We start from the raw sequence: 18,296 nt of genomic DNA on the forward strand, positions 1-18,296 counted from the left end.
TCCCACTTACAAAGAAACTTCTCAATTGATTTGCTGTAGCTAACCTTTTGACCAGAATAGTGCAGTGGGTCTCCTGAGTGTTAAGTTGGAGGGGGAGGCAGGCAGGAGGCAAGAAGTGGTCGGAGACAGAGTGGTTGGCATGCAAGCAGACAGACAGGTAGGAATGTCAGGCAGGCAGGGTAGGAAAGGCTGTGGGCTGGGAGCTGACAGGCTGTGGGCTGGGAGCTGACAGGCAGTGGGCTGGAAGCTGACAGGCTGTGGGCTGGGAGCTGACAGGCTGTGGGCTGAGAGCTGACAGGCTGTGGGCTGGGAACTGACAGGCTGTGGGCTGGGAACGGACAGGCTGTGGGCTGAGAGCTGACAGGCTGTGGGCTGGGAACTGACAGGCTGTGGGCTGAGAGCTGACAGGCTGTGGGCTGGGAACTGACAGGCTGTGGGCTGAGAGCTGACAGGCTGTGGGCTGGGAACTGACAGGCTGTGGGCTGGGAACTGACAGGCTGTGGGCTGGGAACTGACAGGCTGTGGGCTGAGAGCTGACAGGCTGTGGGCTGAGAGCTGACAGGCTGTGGGCTGGGAACTGACAGGCTGTGGGCTGAGAGCTGACAGGCTGTGGGCTGGGAACTGACAGGCTGTGGGCTGGGAACTGACAGGCTGTGGGCTGGGAACTGACAGGCTGTGGGCTTGGAGATGACAGGCTGTGGGCTGGGAGCTGACAGGCTGTGGGCTGGGAGCTGACAGGTTGTGGGCTGGGAGCTGACAGGCTGTGGGCTGGGAACTGACATGCTGGGAGATGACAGGCTGTGTGCTGGGAACTGACATGCTGGGAGATGACAGGCTGTGGGCTGGGAGCTGACAGGCTGTGGCCTGGGAGGTGACAGGCTGTGGGCTGGAAGCTGACAGACTGTGGGCTGGGAACTGACAGGTTGTGGGCTGGGAACTGACAAACTGTGGGCTGGGATCTGACAGGCTGTGGGCTGGAGCTGACAGGCTGTGGGCTGGGAGCTGACAGGCTGTGGGCTGGGAGATGACAGGCTGTGGCCTGGGAGGTGACAGGCTGTGGGCTGGAAGCTGACAGACTGTGGGCTGGGAACTGACAGGTTGTGGGCTGGGAACTGACAAACTGTGGGCTGGGATCTGACAGGCTGTGGGCTGGAGCTGACAGGCTGTGGGCTGACAGACTGTGGGCTGGGAGATGACAGGCTGTGGGCTGGGAGCTGACAGGTTGTGGGCTGGGAGCTGACAGGCTGTGGGCTGGGAACTGACATGCTGGGAGATGACAGGCTGTGGGCTGGGAGCTGACAGGCTGTGGGCTGGGAGCTGACAGGTTGTGGGCTGGGAGCTGACAGGCTGTGGGCTGGGAACTGATATGCTGGGAGATGACAGGCTGTGGGCTGGGAGCTGACAGGCTGTGGGCTGGGAGCTGACAGGTTGTGGGCTGGGAGCTGACAGGCTGTGGGCTGGGAACTGATATGCTGGGAGATGACAGGCTGTGTGCTGGGAACTGACATGCTGGGAGATGACAGGCTGTGGGCTGGGAACTGACAGGCTGTAAGTGTGTGAAAGCCTCCCCTGGCAGATGCTACCAGCCGGGGGAGAACCGATAAACAAGCAGTGAGTAAATCACAGAGCCGAGAGAGAGAGCTGGAGAGAGGGGGAGGGAGGGAGGGAGGGAGGGAGCTGGAGGGAGGGAGGGAGGGAGGGAGGGAGGGAGGGAGGGAGGGAGGGAGGGAGGGAGGGAGGGAGGGAGGGAGGGAGGGAGGGAGGGAGGGGGAGGGGAGCTCAGGAATAAGATGACAGAGCATGCAGAGGCTTCAGGAAGGATAATGAGTTTGGCCAGGAGCCAATGGCTTGCCACACTTCACACAGGAACACAGATAGACACACCGTACAGGTGGTTGGGAAAATAACCATAACTCTCCTTCGTTCTTCCTCCATCTTCCTCATCGCAAGGTGTATTTGCATTGTTTTGACTGTTTCTGACAAGCCAAGATCCAAAATATGACAGTGCCAGGCAGCTACGGTGATCGTGACAGAACCATATGTCTGGATATGGCAGGATTCTGTGTGATGAGTCAGTATTGACTTTTCTGGAGTATGTGCTTAGGAGAGTTGAGCTTAAGGGCGTGCAGTATTTGGGGCCCATCTCCCAGTTATGGAAGGTATAAAGAGAAAAGTTAAGGCTTTAGTAATACTGAAATTGGTTAGCTCCTGAGATCAATAATCATTCCGTTATCAGTGCATCTGTGTGAAGTGGCTTATGTAATGACTTTTCTCCCTCTCGCCATCATTTCTCACTCCTTTCTCTCGCTCTTCCTCTCTGTCTTTCCTTTCTTTATCTCTCTCACTCTCTTCCTCTCGCAATCTCTCCTTTCTCTATCTTTATCTCTTTCTTCCTCTCTTTCTTTATCTATATTTCTCTCTTTCCCTCTCGTTCCCTCTCTTTCCCTCTCTCTCTCTCTCTCTCTCTCTCTCTCTCTCTCTCTCCATCTCTCCTATCTTAAATCTGTAGAGAGCCTGTATCGCCTGGGGCGTCCTCGCTGTGTCCCTCAGAGCAGCATTGACGGGTTAGAGGACATGGAGGTAGGAGAATCACAATATAAACTCTGATATATAAATAACCAGCATAACTACTCTGGCTGCTCATGAGGTGTCTCTGTTAGCTATTGTATATATGAATGCAGGTCCAGGACTCTTGGCTTATACCACTAATCCACTTCTCTCTCCTCTCCTCTCACATCCTCCTCTTTTCTACCTCCCTACCCCTCATTGGTTACTTCTTCCTCTTCTCCACTCTACAGAAGACCCAGTGTAAGACCCACGTGTTGCTGCTGGTGATGCATGGTGGGAACATCCTGGATACGGCAGGGGGAGACCCTGGCACCAAGGCTGGCGATGCTACCACGCTGTCCTCCGTGCTGGAGAAGGTGGCTCGGGCACACTTCCAGGCCGCTGCAGAACATGTGATGATCAAGCTAGTGGCCTGCCCAGCTGTGTGTGCCGAGGCCTTCTCCCTCGTCTCCAAGTGAGTCAATTACACGACACTTCAAGGGGGGTAAAAATCTTGAAATTTCGAACATTTCTTAAATTTTCTGATTTTGATTTTTGCTTTCTGTTTGGCATTGAAGAGCAGTGTGTATTGGCCTTTCATCCCTTTAAGATTGTCTCAGCGCTGCCCCCCGTTGCTGAGCTGTATAGCTGAAGCACAGTGGAGAATCATGATGGTTATAAAGCAATAGTAGCTTGTGATATGTGGGCTCTATTTGATAGCATTTCTATTGCGGTGAATTCACCCCCCTAGCGATTTAGTCTGACAGTCAGAATGACAGTGCACCGTTTAGGCATGTTTGTCATTTTTAAGGAGGCATGGCAGAATACCCAAGTGACCATTTCCAATTCACAGATCTCGGCCTCGGGAGTCAAATGAATCAACAGCGACGTCGGGCCAGAGATACCAGGCTGCCAATTCTGTTGAAGGTTAAATTGGAAATTATATCGAGCAGGTAGCCTTTAAGCAGAAGTTGCGATGTTAATTAGCATGCCACTGACATTTCCCAGCCTTTCGAGGCATGTGGAATACTAAACTCATAACCTTGATCTACCCCTGAAGCCCCCTGAAGAACCCTGAAGCCCTGAAGAACCCAATGAACCCTGAAGCCCCTGAAGAACCCTGAAGGCCCTGAAGAACCCTGAAGCCCCTGAAGAACCCTGAAGCACCCTGAATAATCCTGAAGCCCCTGAAGAACCCTAAAGCACCCTGAAGAACCCTGAAGCCCCTAGCTCTATTCAGTGGACAGAGAAAGAAAGATGAAACAGATGCCAGAGTGACTGGTTTGAATTGCATTAGTGTGGAAAGGAAATTATCTGTGATCTGTTTACCCAATTAACGGTTGTTGTTTATTATTGGGCTCCTGTGCTTTTATCTGGTTGTGGAATAGAGGGAACTGAATTGAAGATGAGACGAATGTGGAAGCTATTACCTCCAGAATAAGCTGCTGCCTGCTTGTCAATCTTGCCCCGTTCAATAAATCAGCTACAGTTACAGTAGTTACTGTGGCTGGCTGCATTGAATGCAGATGATGATGGCGGCCTGCAAGTCTTCAATCACACATGAGCTTAAAGAGGCGTTCACTCTCTTTGAATCCTCTTCTTTAAATCACATCCGTTAAGTAATGAAGACCTTGGCGAGATGAAGACCAAAGGAATCTGCAGACTATCTTGAGTTTTTGCCCCATTTTGAGGAGGAACCCGAAGCAGCATCTCTCTGTTCTGTTCGGGTGATTGTAGGCAGTACTGTATGTGTCAGGCTGCTGGCTGTGCAGAGACTAATCTTTTCATGTCGCATTTAAAGCTGCCAGTCTTTCCGGGGGGAATCCTTTGAGACAAATGCACACATTTTCCAGCTCCCTGCTGCATATATTGTCTTTGGTAGAATGTCACTTTGTTTTGCATAGCTCTTTTTCATTGATATGCCTGTGAGAATGTTTGTGTATATATTTCCACTAATTGGTATGTGTTGACTGGGAGCTGGCAGACTGGGTTCTGAGATTGAGTCCCAAATGGCACCTTATTCCCCACATAGTGCACAACTTTAGATCAGTAGAGAATAGGGTGCCGTTCGGGACGCACGCTGAGATTTCCATCCGTCTGTCTGTCTGGTGTAGTGATTGCCGTTGGTGAGAGACAATGACTGGAGGCGAGAGCTTAAATAGATGTGAGGGCTGTGGTGTTTCCTCGGCAGCTTGACATCTTCCTGCCTGCCTCCCTGCATGGCACAGCAATGGCCAGGGATGAAATATTTAAAATATTTAAATATTTAACCCAACATCCCATGGGTCTCTACTGGGTGGGTGTGTGTGAGTTATTGCCACATTTCTCAATTGCTGCTCCATTTACACTCTTTGAAAGAAAGATGCTATCTAGGACCTAAAAAGAACCCTTTTTGGTTCCAGGTAGAACCCTTTTGGTTCTAGGTATAACTCTTGGGTTTCGTGTAGAACCTTTCCACAGGGTTCTACATGGAACCCAAAAGGGTTCTTTTACCTGGACCCAAAAAGAGTTCTCTTATAGGGACAGCCAAAGAACCCTTTTGGAACACAGAAAAGAGGATGTGAACCAGTTGATTTACTTTCCTTCGACCAGACGCATTTCCTCTGTGACAGTTGAAGATATACAAAACATTGTCTACAGCTAAACTAATAAACAACTCAATCTCATGTGATGTTGGTCTTGTATTACTTTAGCTGAGGACAGGGCGGGACAGGGAGTTTGACCTGACAGTGACCTGAGGACAAGGAGACCACTCATTTTCTGTCCATTTACAGCACACACAGCCAGGGAGCAGCAGCTCTCAGTCTACTCCGCACATCTCTGCCTAATTAAGCTCACATTGTGGTTTGCCTCTGCCTCTCCCCCTGCACCTCCCCCTGCCTCTGCATCTCCCCTGCCTCTCCCTCTGCCCCTCCCCCTGCATCTCCCCCTGTCACTGCCTCTGCACCTCCCTTTTCCCCTCCCTCTGCTCCTCCCTTTTCCCCTCCCTCTGCCCCTCCCTCTGCCCCTTCCTCGGCCTCTCCCTCTCCTTCTGTCTATGTCTCTGCTTCTCCCTAGTTAGCTTTGTAAACTGTGTGCCCCGTCATTTTTTTATATTTAAATTGTTTTTATTTAACTTTTATTGAACTAGGCAAGCCAGTTAAGAACAAAATCTTATTTACAATGACGGCCTACCCCGGCCAAACCCTAACCCGGACTACACTGGGGCAATTGTGCGCCGCCCTATAGGACTCCCAATTGTGATACAGCCTGGAATCTAACCCTCTCTGAAGTTAGAGCCTATTTCAGTCTTGCCCACTCTGTGACATCAGATGAAGTTTGAGCCTATTTCAGTCTTGCCCACTCTGTGACATCAGATGAAGTTAGAGCCTATTTCAGTCTTGCCCACTCTGTGACATCAGATGAAGTTAGAGCCTATTTCAGTCTTGCCCACTCTGTGACATCAGATGAAGTTAGAGCCTATTTCAGTCTTGCCCACTCTGTGACATCAGATGAAGTTCGAGCCTATTTCAGTCTTGCCCACTCTGTGACATCAGATGAAGTTAGAGCCTATTTCAGTCTTGCCCACTCTGTGACATCAGATGAAGTGAGAGCCTATTTCAGTCTTGCCCACTCTGTGACATCAGATGAAGTTAGAGCCTATTTCAGTCTTGCCCACTCTGTGACATCAGATGAAGTTAGAGCCTATTTCAGTCTTGCCCACTCTGTGACATCAGATGAAGTTAGAGCCTATTTCAGTCTTGCCCACTCTGTGACATCAGATGAAGTGAGAGGGAATGTGAGATAGTGTAACCTTCTTGGCTTTGAGGAGGGATGCTGGCTTGCTGATGCTAGCTTAGGGGCTTATCTGTTCAATCAGCCCTATCTCCTCTCTCTTGCCACGCCACTCCTAATGGATAGATCCTGTTAATGGCAGCTAGCTAGGCATCTCTTCATCAGCACATTACTATGTAAATCTGTAGAATCAGACACTACAGAAATGGATGGGAGAAAGGATGATAGACATTGTGTCCCAAATGTAGTGCACTGCTTGGGCCCATAGGGCTCTGGTCAAAAGTAGTGCAGTATATAAGGAATACGGTGCCATTTGGGACGGAACCCAAATCTGATTCTAACAATTTTTTGTTTTAATCGGCAGTCTTCAATGTAAATGGCCTTGATACAATTCTCTTAGTTGTATTGTTGAAGAGTTCATTCATGTACTGTAGGAATAGGCTGACAGGCTTGCTGTAGGTTGAACACAACTGTAAGCTTACTTTTGTTAGAAGTGTTACACAGAGGCAGAGAGCGAGTAGCCAAGGAGCCCTTGTCTTCTTACAAATAGGCTCTCTGAAGGTCTGTTCTGCTTTGATGGCATACCACAGTATATCCTCAGCTTCTGCCCCGGCAGCATGAACACTCCTAATGAGAGTGTGTGTGTGTGTGTGTGTGTGTGTGTGTGTGTGTGTGTGTGTGTGTGTGTGTGTGTGTGTGTGTGTGTGTGTGTGTGTGTGTGTGTGTGTGTGTGTGTGTGTGTGTGTGTGTGTGTGTGTGTGTGTGTGTGTGTGTGTGTGAGAGAAAGTCTCATCTCACACACCAGAGATAATTTCTCATAGTGACTTGAAACCCATTGTCAAGACTTGAAATCCACTGTGCTCCTATAGGCTCTGCGTTCTTCCAAGAAATTAGATTGGTATAGCTGTGTATTCTACATCCAATTACAGTGAAACTCAGTAACAAAGCATTACCTGGACTCTATATCAGGTGAAGAATAAATATCCCACAGCATTACCAACAACATAAGTAGATGACTAATTATCCATCTCTAGAAATAAATAAAGAACAGGCTGACGAGAGAAGCTGGGTGGGTGGCTTTGTGTTGTCTTGTTGTGTCTAGATGGTCTTTGACCTTGGTCTTGGCCATGTAACTGCCTGTCCAGGGGTGTTATGGTAATATCTGTGTCCTGTGCCAGCAGCAGGGGGCTCTACAGAGTCTCTGTTAACACGACAGGAACAGCATGACACACTACAGCTATAGCAGTACATTACACAGGCCCTTGAGAGTGACTACCGATGGATAACCTACATACCAGTGGAGGTCAGTGCCGTTTAAGATGAGGGAGGACCATTTATTTTTTTCATTAGCATGGCCTTATTTTTATTACAGCAAATTGGATGACTGTCATTCATATTCCATTCACCCAGTTCAATGTAACATCGATAGGTTTAGGCTACTACATTATTCTCAAATTGCCCCTATAACCATCTTAAAGTTGCGACACATTCAATACCGCCTTGCACACGCTCTTGCATGCACCTAGCTGATCTAGGGTGTAATCATTAGTCCCACAGTTGCAAACAAGAGTTTCTATTGGACAAATTCAGGTACATGTATGTTTATCTCTGTTTCGTTCCACTTGCTTCCGTTTAAGAAATGTTTTTCAGCAGAATTGGCAGAATAAATACACCCCTGGTCACGCATAAACACTGTTCACATTCATAGCAGCCATGTTGTATTCCTTCTCACATCTATGCACTCGCTTCCTCTCACCTTTTCCCTTTGTTTGTGGACTTCAATGCACAACACATTAGCTGTATGTGACCAGGCAAAAAACACATTTCCAAGCCAAACCATGTCATAACTGCTACACACAGCCTACGTCGTTGTCACCATAACTAAAGTAACGTCATAGTCAACAAATCTTCCCAGTGGCGCACTGACGATTTTGATACACTGATGATTTTGCAGGTTTTCCTACTTACAAAGCATGTAGAGTTCTGTAATTTTTATCATAGGTTCACTTCAACTGTGAGAGACGGAATCTAAAACAAAAATCAGGAAAATCACATTGTATGATTTTTAAGTAATTGATTTGCGTTTTATTGCATGACATAAGTATTTGATACATCAGAAAAGCAGAACTTAATATTTGGTACAGAAACCTTTGTTTGCAATTACAGAGATCATACGTTTCCTGTAGTTCATGACCAGGTTTGCACACACTGCAGCAGGGATTTTGGCCCACTCCTCCATACAGACCTTCTCCAGATCCTTCAGGTTTCGGGGCTGTCGCTGGGCAATACGGACTTTCAGCTCCCTCCAAAGATTTTCTATTGGGTTCAGGTCTGGAGACTGGCTAGGCCACTCCAGGACCTTGAGATGCTTCTTAGGGAGCCACTCCTTAGTTGCCCTGGCTGTGTGTTTCGGGTCGTTGTCGTGCTGGAAGACCCTGCCACGACCCATCTTCAATGCTCTTACTAAGGGAAGGAGGTTGTTGGCCAAGATCTTGCGATACATGGCCACATCCATCCTCCCCTCAATACGGTGCAGTCGTCCTGTCCCCTTTGCAGAAAAGCATCCCCAAAGAATGATGTTTCCACCCCCATGCTTTACGGTTGGGATGGTGTTCTTGGGGTTGGACTCATCCTTCTTCTTCCTCCAAACTCGGCGAGTAGAGTTTAGACCAAAAAGCTCTATTTTTGTCTCATCAGACCACATGACCTTCTCCCATTCCTCCTCTGGATCATCCAGATGGTCATTGGCAAACTTCAGACGGGCCTGGACATGCGCAGGCTTGAGCAGGGGGGCCTTGCGTACGCTGCAGGATTTTAATCCATGACGGCGTAGTGTGTTACTAATGGTTTTCTTTGAGACTGTGGTCCCAGCTCTCTTCAGGTCATTGACCAGGTCCTGCCGTGTAGTTCTGGGCTGATCCCTCACCTTCCTCATGATCATTGATGCCCCACAAGGTGAGATCTTGCATGCAGCCCCAGACCGAGGGTGATTGACCGTCATCTTGAACTTCTTCCATTTTCTAATTATTGAGCCAACAGTTGTTGCCTTCTCACCAAGCTGATTGCCTATTGTCCTGTAGCCCATCCCAGCCTTGTGCAGGTCTACAATTTTATCCATGATGTCCTTACACAGCTCTCTGGTCTTGGCCATTGTGGAGAGGTTGGAGTCTGTTTGATTGAGTGTGTGGACAGGTGTCTTTCATACAGGTAACGAGTTCAAACAGGTGCAGTTAATACAGGTAATGAGTGAAGAACAGGAGGGCTTCTTAAAGTCTGTGAGAGCCGGAATTCTTACTGGTTGGTAGGTGATCAAATACTTATGTCATGCAATAACATGCAAATGAATTACTTAAAAATCATATAATGTGATTTTCTAGATTTTTGTTTTAGATTCCGTCTCTCACAGTTGAAGTGTACCTATGATAAAAATTACAGACCTCTACGCTTTGTAAGTAGGAAAACCTGCAAAATCCTGCTGAATTTGCTAGCTTAGTAAGTGATACTGAAGCTAAAAAAATTGACAAAATCGCTCTCCAGCTCTCTCTTGCTTCTCCTTCATTTTGGAAAACATTGATTTGTTCAAAACTATTGTCCTTCTCTCACTTTGAAGCAACTACTGACCCACATTTTATGCACTGCAGTGCTAGCTGTATCTTATTGGCCATTCCAATGAATCTGTGCCTTTTTTGTCCCAAAGATATTATATGCATAAATATGCATGAAAAGTATGATCTTGATCATGATCTTGCCATCACGGTTGACAACTCCATTGTGTCCTCCTCCCAGAGCGCTAAGAACCTTGGCGTGATCCTGGACAACACCCTGTCGTTCTCAACCAACATCATGGCGGTGGCCCGTTCCTGTAGGTTCATGCTCTACAACATCCGCAGAGTACGACCCTGCCTCACACAGGAAGCGGCGCAGGTCCTAATCCAGGCACTTGTCATCTCCCGTCTGGTTTACTGCAACTCGCTGTTGGCTGGGCTCCCTGGTGGGCTCCCTGGTGTTCAACCTTCCCAAGTTCTCTCACGTCACCCCGCTCCTCCGCTCTCTCCACTGGCTTCCAGTTGAAGCTCGCATCCGCTACAAGACCATGGTGCTTGCCTACGGAGCTGTGAGGGGAACGGCACCGCAGTACCTCCAGGCTCTGATCAGGCCCTACACCCAAACAAGGGCACTGCGTTCATCCACCTCTGGCCTGCTCGCCTCCCTACCACTGAGGAAGTACAGTTCCCGCTCAGCCCAGTCAAAACTGTTCGCTGCTCTGGCCCCCCAATGGTGGAACAAACTCCCTCACGACGCCAGGACAGCGGAGTCAATCACCACCTTCCGGAGACACCTGAAACCCCACCTCTTCAAGGAATACCTAGGATAGGATAAGTAATCCTTCTCACCCCCCCTTAAATGATTTAGATGCACTATTGTAAAGTGGCTGTTCCACTGGATGTCAGAAGGTGAATTCACCAATTTGTAAGTCGCTCTGGATAAGAGCGTCTGCTAAATGACTTAAATGTAAATGAAAAGTATCTGTATAATACATTATATTATCAAGCAAAGTGTACTGCTCTTTGTCCTGATTGCAATTTGAAGATACATCATGTAAAACCTAATAAAAACTACCTAGAACAATGACAAATTTTGATTTGAGCCCATCCCCACTCTCTAACACTACACTTCACCATGAAATATAATGATTGGAATCATTCAGAAATCTTTTTTTTTGTATTATTGTGTGACTCTATTTCCAATTTAGACATAAAATACATTTTCTCATCAGAAATTCCTAATATGCTAGTTAAAATACACATTTTAGTCATGCCCCCAGGTTTTTACTCAGTCCTGTTACTCTGACACATTCCCCCCTCTAAAAATGTGGGACATTCCACAAGTCACATGATCAACCGGAAGTTGCATCATTTGAGTCTCCAGAAGGTCATGGGAAGACCAAAAGTAAGTACGTTTTCTCACTCTTTTTTCTGTATTTTGTATCATTTTGTAAGTATGATTGAGAATGTTTGTTTTTTAAAGATAGTTTTGGTAAACCACTTGAAGGTGCTAAGTGTTATCGTGTTATTAGCATCGATGCCATGTGGCTACATTTCTTAAATTTGAAAATGCTATACTAAAATCTCAGTCCTGTTACTTTCAGTCCTGTTACTCATATTAAGGGTAACAGGACTGAATAAGAGTAACAGGAGTGAGAAGTTTGAATGAAATATTCATTTCAAATGTGTATCTGGTACATACATTGATTCATTATAATACTATTCTCTTGATTTTACGTTTCACAGTTGGAATTACTGAAGGTGTTTTCAGTTTTACAATGTGAACACATTACTTACAGGGAGCCAATCGATTAAGTGATTAACTATCGTAATTGTGATGTACTTGTGTGTTTTAGGCAAAAAGATGAATGGCTTAAAAGGAGGTGAAAGACATCAGAGAAGCTCCAGAAACAAACTGAAGAGCTACAAAAGCAGCTACAGACACAAACCCGAAGAAAAGGATGGGTATAAGGAAAGAATTCTGCGTATGAAACAGAATAATCCATCTCCACGTACAAAAATTGACAAACAAATGAGACAGCTACCACGTGCTACAATACAAAATACTCTTCTCTTCCATGAGGCCTTAGTAGAGAACATCCAGCAGAGGTACAGAAACTCACAGGGAGAAATGGAAAGGCAACTCATCTCAAAGATAGTGACAGGACAACATATAAAACATATAGGCTGCAACGTCTCCCCCAAGGTTCATTTGGCTTTTCAAAGAAAAGGTGACTGATGAATGCGAAGAATGCAGAACTAAACTTAAACTACCAAAGGAAGAGAAACAATGGGGTGGTAGATGGCTTCATAAACAATGTCAGAGATGTTTACACCAGGGATGTCAGTCGAATTACGACTGGGAAGTGGCAGACCCTCACCCAGAAGAAAATCAGAAGAGGTTCCTTTTGAGCACGATTAAGTTTTTGGCAGAACATGATGGGTTGATCATACTCCCTCTTCTACTCACTGCACCCCTTTTGGGTTGTTCACCCAAGTGACCGGGAGACTTGCATGTGCAAGCAGCACGAAAATCTCTGTTTTATCGTACAGAAACTGCACCACCTGAAGATCATCAACATTTTCAATCCTGATGAACTTCTAAAATCCATCACATGCAACATGTTGTGCATGATGTGCATGTTGTGCATGATGTGCATGTGCGGTGTGCAAGGACTTCTCTGGCCCCGTCTCAGGCCAATATATACAACGATAAGAATGAAGTTACTTATGTCCAGTGGGCAACTGTGGTTAAGGAGCACAAGAATGACCCCAATGGCAGAACATCCACCTTCAAAAAAGAGTGCCAGACCACCCAAGAGCAACTGCTGGAACAGCTGAACCTGATGCTGCGCAAGTTTAAGAGGCACACTTACAACATCAAGAATCAGTTTACCCACTACAAGGCACTGAAACAAGGCTTGAAAGCACATGAATGATTAATTCATCTGGACTTTTCCGAAAATGACCTCTATAAGTACAGAAATACAGACGGTCCACTTCAGAGCATCACACCATCAGGCAACATTGCACACAGGTGTGCTTTATGTGCATACAACCCCCCGACCAGTGTCCTTCTGCACAGTGTCCCCCTCCAGACAGAAGGGCCCACCAGCAATCTGGCAGCACTTATCACCAGTGCTTGATTATGTGTAGAGTGCACATCTAGAGGTCTACACTGTCCATTTTTACAGTGATGGCCCTTGAACTCAGCATAAGCAGCAAGGGAATCCTGTTTTGTACTAAGCTGTTCAGAAGAGGATTCACTGCTGGATCGTGGAATTTCTTTAAGGCAAGCCCTGGAAAGGGTGCCCCGGATGGAGTGGTAGGGCCCTGAAGAGGATGGCTGATAGTCTTGTCAGCAAGGTGACAGATATCCCTGATGCTTCAGAGCTGTTTTCTGTGTTGAGCAAGACAGATACAGCAATCAAGTTGTTTTTGTGGAAGAGGAAGCAGTCAACAGAGCAGTGTCAGAGATGACCAAGGATGTGCCAGTAGTTCCATCTACGATGAAGGACCTACAGGGACGTCAGCTGTTTGTTCACAGCAAGACAATATCTGAACTGTGAGTGCTTTAATGCAAAGCATTTCACATTTAATTGACAGAAGGCTCCCACGACCACAGAAAATCAGTGGCAAAGTCCTGGTTGTTGGCAAATGGTGTGTACTGAAGTACGACGGTCAACGGTACCCTGGCATCACCACAGACAAACACACACTGTTTGTTGTATGAAAAGGATAGGGGCCAACAGGTTTTGCTGGCCAGCCCGCGAAGACATCCTTTGGTACCCGTTTCAAGACATCCTGTGTACCATTCCACCAGCGAGGCAAGTCGCAGCTCGTTACATGGAAACTGACAACGAAGTCTGGGCCAAACTAGAGATTGTTTTTGATCATTCATTTATTGCAGTTCTATATGAAATAAAATTGTATGTTGTGTTTACAAGTGAATGTTGTGTTTTATATGTATTTTCAAGTTAATATTAGGTACTGGCAGTCAATGTAGAGATCTGAGGATCTGTTTAATATGTTCAGCTTTTTGTATTTGTGGAGAACCCATACTGTGCAGAGGCAGGAGCCAGACACACATGCTGCAGGGGAGGAGCGATACTCACACCTCTCTCCCACCCCACGTTCACATACACGCACACACAATTATTACTGCTTTTATATTTTTGCCAAATATGACCTCTGTTTTATCTTTGTTTAATTGAAGTTCTGTGACATCCAGTTATTCTCACACACACAAACACTCATTCCTGTGACCCAGTGCTCATTCCGGTGACCCGGTGCTCATTCCTGTGACCCGGTGCTCATTCCTGTGACCCGGTGCTCATTCCTGTGACCCGGTGCTCATTCCTGTGACCCGGTGCTCATTCCTGTGACCCGGTGCTCATTCCGGTGACCCGGTGCTCATTCCTGTGACCCGGTGCTCATTCCTGTGACCCGGTGCTCATTCCTGTGACCCGGTGCTCATTCCTGTTACCCGGTGCTCATTCCTGTGACCCGGTGCTCATTCCTGTGACCCGGTGCTCATTCCTGTGACCCGGTGCTCATTCCTGTTACTCGGTGCTCATTCCTGTTACTCGGTGCTCATTCCTGTTACTCGGGGCACATTCCTGTTACTCGGTGCTCATTCCTGTTACTCGGTGCTCATTCCTGTTACTCGGTGCTCATTCCTGTTACTCGGTGCTCATTCCTGTTACTCGGTGCTCATTCCTGTTACTCGGTGCTCATTCCTGTTACTCGGTGCTCATTCCTGTTACTTCATTGTGTTTTTGTAACGGTTTTCTTCTGGGGAAAGAGAGGTGGACCAAAACGCAGCGTGGTTACTTGTAAACATCTTTAATAAAGATTAACAATGAACAATCTACAAAACAAGAAATGTGAAAAAAACGAAACAGCCCTATCTGGTGCAACAAACACAAAGACAGGAACAATCACCCACAAAACCCAACACAAAACAGGCTACCTAAATATGGTTCCCAATCAGAGACAATGACTAACACCTGCCTCTGATTGAGAACCATATCAGGCCAAACATAGAAATAGACAAACCAGACACACAACATAGAATGCCTACCCAGCTCACGTCCTGACCAACACTGAAACAAGGAAAACACATACGAATGATGGTCAGAACGTGACAGTATCCCCCCCCCAAGGTGCGAACTCCGAACGCACAACCTAAACCTATAGGGGAGGTCTGGGTGGGCATCTGTCCGCGGTGGCGGCGCTGGACGTGGACCCCACTCCATAATTGTCTTAGTCCCCCTCCTTAGCGTCCCTTGAGTGGCGAACCTCGCCGCTAAACTTGGCCTAGGAACCCTAACAACGGGACCCACTGGACTGAGGGGCAGCTCGGGACTGAGGGGCAGCTCAGGCAGGTTGATGAATCTAGCAGATCCTGGCTGGCTGGTGGTTCTGGCAGATCCTGGCTGACTGGCGGTTCCGGCAGATCCTGGCTGACTGGCGGTTCCGGCAGATCCTGGCTGACTGGCGGTTCCGGCAGATCCTGGCTGACTGGCGGATCCTGGCTGACTGGCGGGTCCTGGCTGAATGGCGGATCTAGAAGATCCTGGCTGACTGGCGGTTCTGGCAGATCCTGGCTGACTGGCGGTTCCGGCAGATCCTGGCTGACTGGCGGATCCTGGCTGAATGGCGGGTCCTGGCTGAATGGCGGATCTAGAAGATCCTGGCTGACTGGCGGATCCTGGCAGACTGGCGGATCCTGGCTGACTGGCAGTTCTGGCAGATCCTGGCTGACTGGCAGTTCTGGCAGATCCTGGCTGACTGGCAGATCCTGGCTGACTGGCAGTTCTGGCAGATCCTGGCTGACTGGCAGTTCTGGCAGATCATGGCGGTTCCGGCAGATCCTGGCTGACTGGTGGATCCTGGCTGAATGGCGGGTCCTGGCTGAATGGCGGATCTAGAAGATCCTGGCTGACTGGCGGATCCTGGCAGACTGGCGGATCCTGGCTGACTGGCAGTTCTGGCAGATCCTGGCTGACTGGCAGTTCTGGCAGATCCTGGCTGACTGGCAGATCCTGGCTGACTGGCAGTTCTGGCAGATCCTGGCTGACTGGCAGTTCTGGCAGATCATGGCAGTTCTGGCAGATCCTGGCTGACTGGCAGTTCTGGCAGATCCTGGCTGACTGGCAGTTCTGGCAGATCCTGGCTGACTGGCAGTTCTGGCAGATCCTGGCTGACTGGCAGATCCTGGCTGACTGGCGGCTCCTGGCTGACTGGCGGCTCCTGGCTGACTGGCGGCATTGGCGGCTCCTGGCTGACGGGTGGCTCCGGCGGCGCTGGGCAGACTGGCGACACTGGCGGCTCCTGGCTGACTTGCGAATCCTGGCTGACTGGCGGCATTGGGCTGCTCCTGGCTGACTGGCGGCACTGGCGGCTCCTTGCAGACTGGCGGCGCTGGGCAGACTGGCGGCGCTGGAGAGGAAGGCTCTGGCAGTGCTGGAGTGAGGGGCTCTGGCGCCTCTGGACCGAGGAGCTCTGGCGCCTCTGGACCGAGGAGCTCTGGCGCCTCTGGACCGAGGAGCTCTGGCGCCTCTGGACCGAGGAGCTCTGGCGCCTCTGGACCGAGGAGCTCTGGCGCCTCAGGACCGAGGAGCTCTGGCGCCTCAGGACCGAGGAGCTCTGGCGCCTCTGGACCGAGGAGCTCTGGCACCTCTGGACCGAGGAGCTCTGGCGCCTCTGGAATGAGGGGCGGGAGCTCTGGCAGCGCCGGACAGGCGGGAGACTCTGGCAGCGCTGGACAGAGAAGCTCTGGCGCCTCTGGACTGAGGGGCTCTGGCGCCTCTGGACTGAGGGGCTCTGGCGCCTCTGGACTGAGGGGCGGAAACTCTGGTAGCGCCGGACAGGCGGGACCACCTGTGTTGATGGGACAGAGAGACAGCCTGGTGCGGGGTGCCGGCACTGCTGGTACCGGGCTGGGGACACACACCTCAGGGCGAATGCCTTGCATACTACGCCAAATCAACTGCTCTCTCTCTTCACACTCCCCCAATTCTATTAACACCTCCTCGAGTGTCTTCTCATCTCCCCCTGCTGCTGCTGCTGCTGTTGCTCCTGCTGCTGCTTTTGCTGCTGCCTCTGTTGCTTCTCCTGCTGCTGCTGTTGCTCCTGCTGCACCTGTCGCTTCTCCTGCTGCTGCTGTTGCTGCTGCCTCTGTTTACCACGCCGCTTGGTCCTTGATTGGTGAGTGATTCTGTAACGGTTTTCTTCTGGGGAAAGAGAGGCGGACCAAAACGCAGCGTGGTTACTTGTAAACATCTTTAATAAAGATGAACAATGAACAATCTACAAAACAAGAAATGTGAAAAACCGAAACAGCCCTATCTGGTGCAATAAACACAAAGACAGGAACAATCACCCACAAAACCCAACACAAAACAGGCTACCTAAATATGGTTCCCAATCAGAGACAATGACTAACACCTGCCTCTGATTGAGAACCATATCAGGCCAAACATAGAAATAGACAAACCAGACACACAACATAGAATGCCCACCCAGCTCACGTCCTGACCAACACTAAAACAAGGAAAACACACACGAATGATGGTCAGAACGTGACAGTTTTATTAAAACAAATAAAGATAAACCACTTATTTTTCAATTATGTTTGGTCTATCCTTTAAAAAAATGTTTGAAACATCACATTATATATTTGTTTTATACAATTGAGGTTGGGTTCTCCCTTAAAAATAAAAAATGGCTTTGTGTTTAAAAAAACAAACATTTCGCCTGCGTATGTTGTGACTTTTTAGCTTCAGATCTATATATTTAATAACATGTAACCAATTATTTCTTTAAAATACCCACTTTATTGAGGGGAAAACAAATCAACTCGCGGGCATGACTTTTCATTGATATTTAAACAGAGTTTTGGTAACATCTTCCATTTCGAAGCCTTGTAAAAAAAATCATACATTTGCCTAAGATTGACCATTACACATTTTGAATAGTTAAACATGTGTGCTATTAGATACAGTGCTGAAAAAAAGATAAAGAATTAAGTTTAATTTTGAAAAATTTCAACATTCAAATGGCACCGATTTGGCGGAATGGCCCTTATGCTTTCAGTACTAGATTCATTCTCTGATCCTTTGATTGGTTGTCACGACTTCCGGCGAAGTCGGTCTCTCTCCTTGTTCGGGCGGCGGTCGACGGCACCGGCTTTCTAGCCACTGCCAATCCACTTTTCATTTTCCATTTGTTCTGTCTTTGTCTTTCACACCTGGCTTCACTCAACCAATTACTTGTTTATTATTTAACCCTCTGTTCCCCATGTTTTGTTTGTGAGTGATTGTTCTTTGTACATCGGTCTGTTTGTATGGGCTCGCTATGTTGCTTTGTATTTTAAACATTTTGAGTAAAGTACTTTGATTGCTCATATCTGCTGTCCTGCGCCTG

The 18,296-nt window shown here is 48.2% G+C and overlaps 1 protein-coding gene across 2 annotated transcripts in view; it reads left to right on the plus strand.

Moving 5' to 3' along the window:
* Positions 1–18,296, plus strand: part of LOC135552938 (membrane-associated phosphatidylinositol transfer protein 3-like) — a 145,655-nt gene that overhangs the window by 72,770 nt on the left and 54,589 nt on the right. For both annotated transcript variants that reach the window (XM_064984893.1, XM_064984894.1), the window contains exons 4-5: positions 2,510–2,580; positions 2,799–3,022. In XM_064984893.1, the coding sequence (XP_064840965.1) occupies positions 2,510–2,580; positions 2,799–3,022 (295 nt within the window). The remainder of the gene's footprint in view (positions 1–2,509; positions 2,581–2,798; positions 3,023–18,296) is intronic.

This window comes from Oncorhynchus masou, chromosome 13 (genome assembly GCF_036934945.1).
Source record: "Oncorhynchus masou masou isolate Uvic2021 chromosome 13, UVic_Omas_1.1, whole genome shotgun sequence".
NCBI classification, from domain to species: domain Eukaryota; kingdom Metazoa; phylum Chordata; class Actinopteri; order Salmoniformes; family Salmonidae; genus Oncorhynchus; species Oncorhynchus masou.